The 14,179-nt window shown below is 42.1% G+C and overlaps 3 protein-coding genes across 3 annotated transcripts; 1 reads left to right on the forward strand and 2 right to left on the reverse strand.

Moving 5' to 3' along the window:
• Positions 1-5,625: 5,625 nt before the first annotated feature.
• Positions 5,626-11,892, reverse strand: LOC141959152 (histone H3). The gene is made up of 2 exons (XM_074902632.1): positions 10,574-11,892; positions 5,626-8,113 (listed from the first exon to the last, which is right to left on the reverse strand). Exon 1 carries the CDS (start codon positions 11,486-11,488, stop codon positions 11,078-11,080), a length of 411 nt encoding a protein of 136 aa, XP_074758733.1. The 5' UTR covers positions 11,489-11,892; the 3' UTR covers positions 5,626-8,113; positions 10,574-11,077.
• A 186-nt stretch (positions 11,893-12,078) lies between these two features.
• LOC141958598 (histone H2B 8) lies at positions 12,079-13,202 on the reverse strand. Its single transcript, XM_074901436.1, has one exon. The coding sequence runs from the start codon at positions 13,176-13,178 to the stop codon at positions 12,798-12,800; it is 381 nt and encodes a 126-aa protein (XP_074757537.1). The 5' UTR covers positions 13,179-13,202; the 3' UTR covers positions 12,079-12,797.
• A 354-nt stretch (positions 13,203-13,556) lies between these two features.
• LOC141958599 (histone H2A-IV) lies at positions 13,557-14,095 on the forward strand. The gene has a single exon (XM_074901437.1). It carries the CDS (start codon positions 13,557-13,559, stop codon positions 13,944-13,946), a length of 390 nt encoding a protein of 129 aa, XP_074757538.1. The 3' UTR covers positions 13,947-14,095.
• The last annotated feature ends 84 nt before the right edge of the window (positions 14,096-14,179 follow it).

Below are 14,179 nucleotides of genomic sequence, written 5' to 3' on the forward strand. Positions count from 1 at the left end.
GGGGATATGTTTAAAAAGTTTGAAGAGATGGAGTCTGTCTGGTATTCAGGGCAAGTTGCAGTGATGTTTTTAGCTGGATACCTTGATAAAGAAAACTGTTTTTGTATTGCTCTGACATTCTGGTGGAAGAAATGCATGCGTTTTACAGCAGAGCAAATGGTTGACCTGGAGCCAAGATCTCTCCCCCCTTTTGTTTTTGCAAAAGCGCTTTCAAGGTCTGGTGCGCTCTTTCTACGATGGTTTGTCCTGTGGGGAAATGCAGTGTACTTGCGATGCTTATTAGCTATATGGTGAAGATCTTGTTTTGCTTTTTCTGTAAGTACTTTGGGTGATGTCAGTGAAGGATCTTTTCACAAAATATCAAATAAGCTATGCAGATCATCATGAGTTAGGCCCACAACAGCTGTATCTAATTTAGGGTTCCTAACAGTGTTTGTAAATCTTTTAAAGTCTTAATAACAGTTTTAAGTTGTTGCAGGACAATACACACAGGTGATTCGGTTCACAAGGTGAGTGTCAGGGTGGGTTTCAGGGTGGGTTGTGCTACAGTGGTGATTAAGACAAATTTGATCCAATTTGAGTTCTTCATTGACTCATACAGTTATGACCCCAAAATGCAATAGGGGTTTTCCAATATAAATGGATGAATATTTGCTACCCAATTTTCTGGGCCTCTTACATGAATGAGATCCTTGCTTTAAATTGTTACAGCATGACATCAACCCTGAAAAGCATTTGAGGTACCAGGGCTAACAACCAATCTGCTCACAGATATTATGGTCACATCTGCACCAGTATCTAAAATGCACGTCAGCTCGACAGATTTTTTTAGCTTTAATGAGAGTACATTTTACCAGAAGTTAACCTTGTGTTACTGTTTTAGTCCAAAAATATTTAAGGGGTACCTGCTGATCCAAATCCTGAGTAATTGCAGCTTCTTTAACAAGCTGAACAATTTTTTACTTTTTTTTTTTTTTTTTTTTTTTTTTTTTTTTTTTTTTTTGTTACTGAACATAGGGGTACAGACCATAATTTTGATTTTTCTCTTCATAATCAGCATCTACGACCCCTGGTAAAACAAACAACCCCTGTAAGGTTGCAGATGACCTTTTGACAATATTTTCATTAGGCAGAAGGTACAGAGGTGCACTCTCCCCGCAGAGTATGCACCTAAATTCAAAACAACAATCAACACAGAATTACTGCCTCCCGTTAGAGGAGGTATTTTACCTGTAACAGTTAGAACACTGAGCCCAAACAAACTGCAGAGCCGATGCCCCAGCGGGCGGGCACTAGGACCCTGCAGTTCCTGGCCGGCCGCTTCCCTGGCCGGAGAACTCCGCAGCTGCAGTGGGCCGCGTCTCACACACACACTCACACACACACAGAAAGGAGCTCCTGGCACTCATCATTCACAACATAAAATGACAAATATTACAAATACGAAGATTCCATTAAGAACATATTAAAGCCTGTGCTGCATAACCCTGCCGCTTTTGGCGGGGGGGGGGGGCGAGCGCGCAGTGCCGGGCTCAGCCGCAGGCGGCTGCTCCGCGGCGGGGGGGTCGGGGAGGCCCCGGGCCGCCGCCGCCAGCTCCGAACGCCGAGCCCAGAGATCCACACGCTCGTTGTTTCAGATAGAATACTGTCCCGGCGTGAATGCCGGTTTTTCTTCTTAAAAGTGTTAGCCAATTTCTAGGGGGCCAGTCGATATCCCTGAGCCATCGCCTCCAGTACAGCTGGTGTAGTCTGAGGTTTTGCAGCCCGTTCTTATTAATGCTTAAATCTTTAATAACAGAAAAATGCCGTTCTTCCCAACGTGGCTGATGACTCGGCTCATAGCTTACACGAGTAAGAATTTTTCTTGCCGTGTCCATATTCCCTTGCACCAAAGTTATTTCACCTCACTTTTACGTTTTTTTTTTTTTCGCCTCACTTTTATCTACAGATCATCCCCAATTAAGGGAGGATACAGACCAGACAGTTCAGATTCTTTTTCAGGATTTACAGCATCAGAGTCTAAAAGATTATCACACCATTCTGCTTCTTCAAACAATAAATTTGGCTCTTTAAAGTGTCCCTTAGCCTTGCCCAGACCAATCAGCGCGGCTAAGTTTTTTATCGGACTTACTCCCCGCTTTTCTAAAAAGCAAAAAGCTTGAGGGCTACCTCTTGTTCCATTGTCCTGCCCGGGCAGACTTGTTTTGATTCCTTTCCTGTATCGCAGCTTGACGACCTTCAGCAGTATCCGATCAGTAGCTAACGACCAGTGCTGGCTTTTCCTAGGTTTCCCCAAATTCAGCCTTCGTTTTCCTCAGTAGCCCTCTCGGTTCGCAATATCTCCTGAAGCAATATTGTGGATCCGCTGCTCCAATGTCAGACTTACAAATCCCGGCGCTTCAGGAGACGGCACACATCTCCTGCACCAGGCAGTGACCTTCTCGCCTTCCTGCTCCGAAAATCCGTTCCGCTGCTTCCCGGGTTCCGTCTGGTGGAAAAGCAGGGTTCGGGTAACCCTGTTCGGTGCGCCACTTGCAGCGGGCGGAGGAAGCAAGCAGCCAATTCAATGTGAATGCTAGAGCAAGCTTCAACTTTATTGACAGAAATCACCCCTTATATAAGCACTCTACAATAATCATGCATACTACTCACAAATCTATTGGATACATGTAAAAAGCTACATTATAATATCCCAGCCCCCTGTGGCATCTCAGACATGTCACAACATCTTCCCTCTTCTGGCCTGCCTCCTTTCCCAAGGTTGTTTTTTTACCATCAAGGCCATTGTGTACCTCAGTTTCTCTCTTTGTTAACATAACAGTCTGTTGTTTGGCATAACTGTACCCTGGGTTTTTTTCCTTTGTTTACCTCAGATGGCTGCAATCAGCTTCTGCAGAGACCCATGGCCTTGCTCTCTGCAAGCTGTTCTCCAACAGGTGACTGTGCTATATAGTATACTAGTGGAGTTCTGCATCTATACTAGGACAGCATGATGAATTCCTGGGAACTTTATACTGTATTCTTAGCTAAATAGCTGATAAATAGTAATTCTTAAATGTTATTTCTAATGTGGTTTAAAAAAAAAAAAAAACAAAAACAAAAAAAAAAAAACTCCCCAAAAGTCTTAAGGATACAAAGTATCAATATTTAGAAGTGTTCATAAAATACAATGTATTTTGAAATACCTCTAATGTGGTTTTAGAACCATTAATTCCAGGGTCATCTAGCCAGATAAAATTTACAGGGCTAAATTAAGAGCTTCCTAATTGGGCTAAATCTAAAAATCCCAGAAGTTACAGATATCTGAAAATGTATAACAACTGCATATGCACACATACACATATAGCAACTGCTATTCAGTCCTCATAGCATGTAATCTGTATTGATGACTTCATATTAGACTGGCTGTTCATTTTATTTGTGTAGACTGCACTTGTACTGCTGCAAGGTGAACGACAACTCTGAGCATACCTGCCTAAACTATCACTGAAATAGCAAGAACTGACCTGGCAACGCTGCTGACTCTTAGTTTTCAAGTACTGGAGGCAGGTTGGGTGACACATTTAGTCTGGTGAAATTTTGTGTTTATCAGCTTAGACTGAGATTACCAAATTAACCTGAGAGTGTCAAATGTTGGAAACCCCCACATTTCCCTTGGTGTCTGTATAGTTACCTCAGACTTTTAAAATCATCTCTCCTGGAAGTGCACTAGTCCATACCCATGTAAGTGAGCTTCCTTTTTTTCTTGACATGTTGCTTTTCCCTAAAAACAAAACAAAATATCTGTCAGGTGACTCTGCTTGGGAGAACTGATGGGAAGATCAAAACTAGCATGACCAAGGAAAATAACATTGAATTTCAACAACCAGCATCGTACTTCATTTAGGATACAACACACACTGCCCTTAATGTTTTATTTCCCTATGTAACTAACATAGTTCTTTGCTTAGAATTCCTTCAGTCTCAGTGTGATAGTGATTTTGACAATGGGCTGGTTGACTGCAGCAAAGCATACAGAAAATCTCAAAGGCTACTTATGATTGTGTTGCTGCAGTGGTGATCTTACCTGCTTTTCATGGACTGTCAATAGCTTGAATTAATTCTGAAAAAGTTCAGAGCTCAGCTCATTGAATTGGCATCTGAAACACCCAGAAAGTTTTGCATTTGATTTTTGACTGTTCCTGAAAGGCTGTGTCCCAGAAACCATCCTTACTCCCTTTTCCATTATACTACTTAAACCAGGCATCCACATATACATTACAACGTTGGCATACAGAGCTAAAATCCATAGCAGCCTACTGAACATTTACCGGAAATTGTTCCAGAAGCCACAAGATAAATTCTTCCTTATTAATGGCCTCACAAATTGACACTTTTATAGGCCTGTATTTTGTATAGCTTTACTGGTCCATCCTGATGGATCAGTGATATTCTTGGGATAGCATACAAAAACAAAAGATGCAGAGAGAAGAGGGATATTCATGATATGAGGCAGGCATGTAAGGAAGTGTTGGAAGATCTTCAGAACTATATGGTGATGGGTGAGGATAAAGGGTAAAGAGAGCAGCAAAAAAAGATACACAGACAATCCAAGCAGGTTCTTTTTAATATCTTGACTACATTTAATCTCCATATTTGCATCAGATGACAGCATAGGATAGTACAATCTTTGCTGATGTATAAAGATGGAATGATCAAGACCAATAATACATTTTCTGCCCAGTCATGTGCTAGCAACTTGTGTGCCTAGGGGTAAAACAGCCTGCAAGACAGGGAATCAGTTCTGGAACTCAAGCCATACACTACCACTACCTGGAAGCTAGATGATGGAGAAATAATACTCGTTAACTATTAGCAGATGCTAAGAAAAAGGAGAAGAAAAAGAAACCCACAACATCTAAACACTGATGTATTGCAGCAAAGCTCAGTACAAGAACTTACAAGGAAGGGAAAGCATTTTTATTTTAAAGCAAAAGTGATTTGACTCACACATCCTAACACACACCCTCAAAAGACAGAATTTGCAAGTAGCAGGCCAGTATTGCTTGCAGAGACAGGCAGGACAAGGAATGCTTGTTATGAGCCCCCAGCAGGTCTCCAGGGAATGGAAGGTGCTGGCTACAATGTACTTGTCTTTGAATGGCCTCTTGTGCAGTTTAGAAGCTAACAGCAATTCTATTATTCTGTCTCTCCAAGCTCTAACACTCCTGTGACCATTAGAATTTTCCCACCAACTGTTGCCTCCATAACTGAATGTCTTACTGGTCCACGATTGATCGTTAGCTTTCTCTCATCTTCTCTCAAGTGCTTTAGTCTGTACTGTCCCTTTATGCTCTGCTTTGTTTTCACAACCTGGGTGTCCCAGACAAGCTGCAGGTAGGTATTTTGGAATCTTGATTACCAACTATCTAGGTGCATTTGAAAACCTCCATACTTAAAGCTATTCTTCAGGTCTTCTTTCTGGTGCTTGCATGTACTACCTATTTCCAGAGTTCTGGGAACATGTGGTTTTTCACATATTTGGACAAACATGATTTTTTTTCTCCATCTCAGTATTTCAGCTACTAATGCTGTATGAGTACTCAGAGCTGTAAAGTCCACCACACTTCCCCAAGAGAGTTTAAGACTTCAAAGTTTACCAGTTACAGAATAGCAAAGTGTTCACCGAAAATAAGGAGCATGTCCTTTATAACAGTCACCAAATGGGTTAAAAAAATCTTGTTGACACCAATATGATGATAAGCAGAGACTTCTTTATTAATGGCTGGGTGCATAGGGAGTCATCTCACCAACAACGCACACCTAACTCATGTAACATGCTGATTATATAAGATACAGTAATATATAATAAACAAGTTCTTATACATAAATCCATTTTCTTATTCCCACCTCTTTTTGGTCACATGCACTTGAGTCCTGAAATGAGTTGTAGGGCTGCTTTTACAACCACCATGAACTACTAAGTCAAAAGACAACCCCCCTAATGTTCTTGTCTCAAGGACTTTGGCTCACTTTACAGTTTAAACATGCTTCGAGGTCCTTTCACAGTGCGTCTTTTAGAACATCCTGGTCTACAGGGCAATAAGTTGTCCTTACCAAACAGCCTAACAATAGTACCTGGTCAGGAATCTTATTCTTTGATTAGAAATCTGGTTAATTGTCGGGGTAGGCAGCGGGTCTGCTGAAAGCCTGGCGGAACAGATGGAATTTGACCTCGGCCAGATCATCCCGTACCCATGAGAAGTCTGCATGCAGGAGGGCATACCACAGATAAGGAGCAAGGACAGTGAACATCTGCTTCAAGAAACATGAAACTGTTGAACACAGATAAGGAACTGTGTGAATCATGTTCAGAAGTAAAACTTTAAGAAAGCTATCCAATCATGTACCGTTGCTATGGGTTTAGCCAATTATGTTAGAGCTTGAGGTAGTTGTAAAAGATATATAAAGTATGTAGAAAACAATAAAATTTTCACTTCTTTTGCTTCTAACTTGATTATTGATTGTCGCTTGGCCGTCTCTACCGCGACAGTTAATGATTACTACTGGCCTATGCAGCTTTAGCCTCAACATTATAAAGGACTTCGTAGCAGCATGACTGGTGGTATGGTTACTCTAAATCATTCCTTATTTAAATCAAAATCACCAAAAATCATTTAAATCAGCTCAAATTAATAACAAAACAGTAACACTGCATCATGCTGCAGCTCTGTACTGCTCCTAGGACATGAAGACACTCCTATAATGGGAGGTGAGTTACATAGTCTGCAACCTGGATGCTTACAGACTTTGCAACAGTTCTGTTCTATAAACAATAACTTTCCCTGGATAAAGGAGATTTAAAAAAAAAATCTAGAAATGCCTCTTTTTCTGGACTTTCACATTACAAAGAACTTTGTGCTAGCAAGAATATCTGCCACAGTGATTGTTTTCATCTACCAGATGTTTTTAAACAAATTTGGTTTGCATTGGTTTACATATGTTCCTTGAGTAGGCTGCCTTTTCATTACTAGTCATTTTTACTTCAGCTTTGCTGAGAACAGAATTTCCCATTTGACTATCACTTCATAGTGTTATAGAATAAATTTTATTAACTGGATTCTCTGAATAGTCTTGTTTAGCTTTAGTAGTTTAGTGCTAGAAGCTAATGTAGTTGAAGTCTTAGGCTGCAACAACTAACCGAGAGTAAATTTTTTGATAAAACTAAATGCTACTATCACAGAACTAGCTGAATCTGGCAGATACAAGCAGAATGAATAAGATAAGGACCCAAGAAACAATTCCAAGAGAATGTGGTAACTTTAGAAGGTGGCCAGCCCAGCGACAGTGAAAATCAGTAAGAAATTAAAAGACTACCAACAAGAATTAAGTGATTGAACTTGGGGATTGAGTGCTGGATGATATGGGTATAATTGAGGGGCACAATCTGGTATAGGGGTCCCTCTCTGGAGGCAGTCAGCTCAAGTTATAACCCAAGAACTAATAAAAGAAGAAATTGAAACCTTCATTTGGACCTTACCTTAATCAGCAGGATCCCAGGGTTGGACACTGTTATGGTGGCCCAATATATAAATCCATAACACTAGTAGCTGACAAACAGTACTCCCTAAAGCTCACCTAATATATATTAAAACTTAGCAAATGCTCATATTGTTGTGGCAAAGATGTTTGTACATCTACAGTCTGAAAGATGCTTATAGCTGAAGATACAACATGACTTGAGAGAGAAGAAAGGATGCAGACAAGGCAGTACTACACAGGCTGGTAGGAGAGCTAAGGCTAGTTGAGCTCAAACTTCACTGTTTTTGATTACTGAAAAGTGTAACCAACAGGTGATTCACTTATGTAGCAGCTCTGAAGAGGGATTTGCAAGTGAAAAGTATGTGACAGGATGTTCAGGATTTAACTTTACATGCTGGCCTTCATGGAAACCACTATATCACCTTTGCAAAGTTTTTACATTACAATAGTTAATTCAAATTAAAACTTCACTTTTTCACATGTATATATCTATTCAGAGTTTTTCAGAAACTATTAAGTGTAAAAGTAGGACTGATTCAGCACGCTGGTCTTGCTCTCAGCTTCTTAGCAACATTCATTAGCTCAGGATATCCTGCAAAAAAGCACAGAAATACTACTGGACCTTGCTGATACCAGAGAAACCTCCACTTTTACTTCGAGTTATTAAATCTTGCACTAAGTCTCCTCTGTGTTTCAGACTAAAGAAATATTACATCAAATAAATTGTCTATGACAAATTCAGTTTTATTTCTAAATCATGGTGTATTTGGGGTTTGTTTTAGCAAATACATTTCAGGATCTATTCTCTAGACTTAACTGATAATCTGTTATTTCTCTGAATTTTATAGCAAGTGCAAGATACCTTTTAATACCTTATAAGTTTGCTCAAAAAAACCAACTAAAATACTGCTGATATCAATTCTTATTCACACCTTGTGAAAGGATTCCCCCCCCCCCCCCCCCCCGCTACATCTGATTTGCAATTTTTGTTGCTGCTTGTTTATAGCCAAGTGATTCAACACCATACACAAACAGATAGAATTCTAGATTGGATTTATCACTTGTGTAAGGAAGGAAGAGCAAAGCCCACTGTATAAGCTACAATCAGTCTACCAGTGTTTCCCATATCACTACTACAACCACATACAGCTGTTACAGACTTCAGAATGCACACAATAAATTTTTCCTAATTGCTAGCCTCATGCACTAGCACAAGCTATGATAGCTTATTATTAGTGCCCTTTTATAACATTACAGTCCTAAACTGCTTCAGACTCAGGCGTTATACTTTAGGGTTCATATGAGCTTTCCTGCAAAAAACCTTGCACATCTGTTTCCTTCTCAGATTATAGTATTAGTATTTTTTACAATTCAAGCATGCAGCTCTCCAAATGCATTCAAATAATACTATGTTTATTAAAACAGCCCAAGGTCTTCAAAAGACTAGAGAAAAAGTGAGACAGGCAAATACAATTTATTTCCCTCTCTTACTCCTGAAAAATAAATTATTTCTTGAACATGCAAAACACATCATTTTTGACACAAACTTCCACTGAAATTTAAGTACTCTGACCTTTGACTTGTATAAGATAATAAATATGCATTAAAGTAGTACAAATAGCTATTTTACTTTATTTAGTAATTAACAATTTCATCATAAGCATCTGTAAACAGGTTTAGATTAATAAATAATTCTCACTATCAGAAAAACAGGAAGAGAGTTTACTTTCAGTAAGACTCATTTCTGTAGTCATACTGGTAATCATGTACTGCAAAAATATTCTGAAAAACACAAATCCTATATCAATGAGCAATTGGTGGGGAGAATAAATTATATAGACTAACTTAATTCCCAAAATACTATTGCAGATACTTTATCTCGGAGGGGCAAAAGGGATGGGGGGAAGGTAAAAGAAAATGGCTGAAAGTGAGAAAAACAAGGGAAAGAAAATGGTGTGTGGAGGCACTTGATTGGTCAGATTTTGCTGCAGAGTCCAAGTTCTTGGCACAGAGAAAGGAAGATTTCCTAAAATGAAGAGTGTCAGTAGTAAACAAAAAAACTAAGCGTCTTGCAGTTTCAGGCATTCTAAAAGAAATATTTTCTCTAAGTAATTCTCCTTAGCTCCTTGCTTCTGAATTTAAACGAAGGCTGTGTTCAACTCCATCCAGCCGCTTCTTAAAGGCATAGCTACTAATTTGTAGCATTAAAAAAAAAAAAAAAAAAACCACATTATTTTCTCTACTTCAGTGGAATAACAAGCACCTCCAGTTACATAAAATAGCCTGCAGTACAAAAAAAAAAAATCGGAAGACGACAGAAAGTCAAGAGAATTTCACAAGTTTATATTTTTCAGGCACCAACTACAGATCTACTGAGTAGGAGGGCAAGGAGTGGTTACAGCCGAATTTACAGTCAGGAAGAAACCCCGCTTTCCAGGTAGAAAAATCATAGAAATCATTGGATACAACAGATGGGGGAAAAATCTCAATTTGTCATGGAGTTTAGAGTTGTCGTTAAATTTTTAATCACCAGTATCCCTTGGAAAGCACTTCCTCTGTGCTCAGTTCAGTAAATAGTTTCAGGAGCTTAAATACAGATGGAGAAAATGAATGCAAATAGGCGTGTCTAATCATTCACACAGGATACCCAGAATCATCAAATATGCCACGAGCGTGTCTCAAAGAAGACACCAGCAAAAAACACACCTCTTAAAAACGTGACTCGTAGAAATTATCCTTGCCACTGCCCTACCCCCATCTCTCTTTGTAAATATATTTATCTCAGGAACAAACTAGAAGTGTTTGAGAAGCTGAGGGTAGTTGGGGGTTGGTTGTCGCTAACGACAGGGACAATCAGACCACAAGTGATAAAGCAGTGAGGAAACTACCGACAGAGCGTCTTACCTAGAAGGGCAGAAAAGCACTACTTTCTCATTCAGACAACCCTCAAAAAAAGTGCTTGGAAAAGAAAACAATATTTCTGTCAGGATAATAAACTAACGTTATTACTATAAGAACATCAAGTAAATGCAGCATAGTAGGAGATACTTACAATACGCTTAACTCTGAATACATCTTCTGTAATTGAGAACGCAGTTCTGGAATCGCCTTTACGAATTCAGCTCGATTACTTTTAAGACACACAGTCAAATAGAAGGAATATGTACAAGTGTTTTAGAGCTGTCTATCTTCTTCAAAAAAAAGCAGCACACTATAATTTTCCTTAACGGATTTTTCTTTTAAATAAGACCTCTGAAGAAAACATAGAAAGGAATTTTCACCTTAAAACATAAATTTTGCACTATCATGATCATCACAACAGGAAATAATCTCACCGCACTGCTTTGCTAGCCAGGATCCTTCTTAATCTCTTTGAAACACTAATTACACGTTTTTGTTTGGCCTCTTCTTCCCTGTAAAGCTACCCCAAAAGCAAAGTCGAAATTAGTTCCTACACAGGACTAAGAGTTTACAGCTCTTTACTGGCCATGTGGTGGCTCTTAAAAGAGCCTTTGGGTTTTCGATAGTCTTGATTGAAGATCCGTTTGCTAGAAGCTTAAGCGCGCTCGCCGCGGATGCGGCGGGCCAGCTGGATGTCCTTGGGCATGATGGTGACGCGCTTGGCGTGGATGGCGCAGAGGTTCGTGTCCTCGAAGAGCCCCACCAGGTAGGCCTCGCTCGCCTCCTGCAGCGCCATCACGGCCGAGCTCTGGAAGCGCAGGTCGGTCTTGAAGTCCTGCGCGATCTCGCGCACCAGGCGCTGGAAGGGCAGCTTGCGGATCAGCAGCTCCGTCGACTTCTGGTAGCGCCGGATCTCGCGCAGCGCCACCGTGCCGGGCCGGTAGCGGTGCGGCTTCTTCACGCCGCCCGTGGCCGGCGCGCTCTTGCGGGCCGCCTTGGTGGCCAGCTGCTTGCGGGGCGCCTTCCCGCCCGTCGACTTACGCGCTGTCTGCTTCGTGCGCGCCATCGCTCTCGAGACCGGCTCCTTAAACCCAAGCGGAAAGACTCTGCACGGAGCAGCCGTCGGGCCCGCAAGTTATAGCCATCCCCGCGCTGTGATTGGCTGGAGGAAGGCACGAATCCCATTGGACAGAGGGAGGGATTTGAAAAGCCCGCCGTCCAGGGGAGGGGGTGACGGCCGCTCCAAGCTCTGCAGTCCACTCCCCGCGGCAGGGGGCCGCGTTCCCGGTTCTTTCATCCCTCTGCTTTGCCCCGCCAAACGGGGCCGCCGGCGGCTGAGCGCTCTGCCACAGCGGTAACCTGCTAGCGGGCGCGGCGATTTTACTCTGGCCCCGCAGCAGACGGTTTTGCCTCCGTCCCGGGCAGCCAGGATATCAGCCCCCTTGTAAAAGGCTTTTTCGGGAAAACAGTCTTTCCTGCACATTCTGCGCCATCTGAAGCCAAATAAAGTGCTTTCGTTTAGTTTTTTGGGGTTTTTTTTAAATAATCCCTTATTTTTTACTTATATTTCCCTATTACGGTGTCACTTAGGATCTATGAGGAGCCTCATTTATTCTGCTGCGGTAATTGTCCATCAAAGAGACGACAAAGAAAAAAAAAATGACGCCACTTCCATATGAAATCTCTAGGACTAACGAAATTATTTTTCTGTACCATTTCATTTTCGTTGTGCATGTTCTTGACAAATTTCATGAAACGTTGTCTTCCAAATATCGCACATAGACAGACTAATCCCTATGGAGCTCTCTGAGTAAACAAGCCTCTGGCTTGCGGCCAAACCCTGTGAGAATAACAGTTAACATTTAAAGGAGACAACGTTTTATTAGAAAAAGTATGAACTGCATTGGGAAAAGGTTGCAATAGTAAAAAAAAAAAAAAAAACCAAAAACAAACAAAAAAAAACCCACAAAAAAACCAAAACCCTGCTGTTTCATATCGGAAAAAAAAGGGGAAAAGAAACAAAACACCTTAAACGCTACCGTGCATATTTCTCCGTACTTAAAAGCTAGAACTAATTACACTGAAATGAGGAACACTGTATTATAAAGCTTTAGAACCCGATTACGTACTTAATATTAAAAACCTACACGAAAAACAGCGAGGGTACAGCACACACAACACTACCCAAATCATTCCCGGTATTTAAAACCGGAAACATTAGCACCATTAAACAGCATATCCTAGCCTGGGAACTAGAACTGTGCTAAATACAAGTACCACTCACCGAATCAAATCAGTGTGAACGACTCTTTTACTGAATATATGGGTGGCTCTTAAAAGAGCCTTTGGTTTAGACGATCTTTCGAACAGAAGATTTACTTAGAGCTGGTGTACTTGGTGACGGCCTTGGTGCCCTCGGAGACAGCGTGCTTGGCCAGCTCGCCGGGCAGCAGGAGCCGCACGGCCGTCTGGATCTCCCGCGAGGTGATGGTGGAGCGCTTGTTGTAGTGCGCCAGGCGCGAGGCCTCGCCGGCGATGCGCTCGAAGATGTCGTTGACGAACGAGTTCATGATGCCCATGGCCTTGGACGAGATGCCCGTGTCGGGGTGCACCTGCTTCAGCACCTTGTACACGTAGATCGAGTAACTTTCCTTCCTAGTCTTTCTACGTTTCTTGTCACCCTTCTTCTGCGTCTTCGTGACGGCTTTCTTGGACCCCTTCTTCGGAGCAGGAGCGGATTTAGCTGGTTCCGGCATTTCACAAGTCTGTCACTACCTGTATACCGCAGGAACGACGTAAATACAATAGCAGCGACCCCCGTATTTATAGGGACGGTATGCAAATGACATGACTCAGGGTTGTTCTTGTCTATTGGACAATCGGAGTTAGTGATGTCAAGACTGCTAGCACCTCCGATTGGTTGCTATTCAATCTGCCTTCCCATTGGTTAACTTCACAATCACAGCCTCGGCCAATCAGAAGTCCCACCGAACCCCAGAAGGAAGGGATAAAAAGGCAGGGTGGCAGATTCCGTCGCATTTTTATCCTTGTTTCATCTTTTTTTTTTTACTGTTTACTTGCGGGGTTTTTTTTGTTTTGTTTTGTTTTTTAAGTAATAGAACTTTTGTTGAGGCATGTCCGGCCGCGGGAAGCAGGGCGGGAAGGCGCGGGCTAAGGCCAAGTCGCGCTCGTCGCGGGCCGGGCTGCAGTTCCCCGTGGGCCGCGTGCACCGGCTGCTGCGCAAGGGCAACTACGCGGAGCGGGTGGGCGCCGGCGCCCCGGTGTACCTGGCGGCCGTGCTGGAGTACCTGACGGCCGAGATCCTGGAGCTGGCGGGCAACGCGGCCCGCGACAACAAGAAGACGCGCATCATCCCCCGCCACCTGCAGCTGGCCATCCGCAACGACGAGGAGCTCAACAAGCTGCTGGGCAAGGTGACCATCGCGCAGGGCGGGGTGCTGCCCAACATCCAGGCCGTGCTGCTGCCCAAGAAGACCGACAGCCACAAGGCTAAAGCCAAGTAAAACTTTTCTACAAACAACCCAAAGGCTCTTTTCAGAGCCACCCATATATTCCTTGAAGGAGCAGAAATATTCTGTGCCTACAAATAACTGCCTATTTGAAAACTATTTTTATTTCGAAGCTTTAGGTGTAGAGGGAAGGTTTCGGAAGGTTTCATCCCTTTTCTATCATACCTCCAATTTAGTTGATCGTTGTAGATTATTTTTCTTTAGAATTTTTTTTTCTATAGGAATTC

Source organism: Athene noctua, chromosome 3 (genome assembly GCF_965140245.1).
Source record: "Athene noctua chromosome 3, bAthNoc1.hap1.1, whole genome shotgun sequence".
Classification (NCBI taxonomy): Eukaryota; Metazoa; Chordata; class Aves; order Strigiformes; family Strigidae; genus Athene; species Athene noctua.

Coding starts and splice junctions, on each gene's coding strand:
- LOC141959152 (XM_074902632.1), bottom strand. CDS start 11,488: ATGGCGCGCACGAAGCAGACAGCGCGTAAGTCGACGGGCGGGAAGGCG.
- LOC141958598 (XM_074901436.1), bottom strand. CDS start 13,178: ATGCCGGAACCAGCTAAATCCGCTCCTGCTCCGAAGAAGGGGTCCAAG.
- LOC141958599 (XM_074901437.1), top strand. CDS start 13,557: ATGTCCGGCCGCGGGAAGCAGGGCGGGAAGGCGCGGGCTAAGGCCAAG.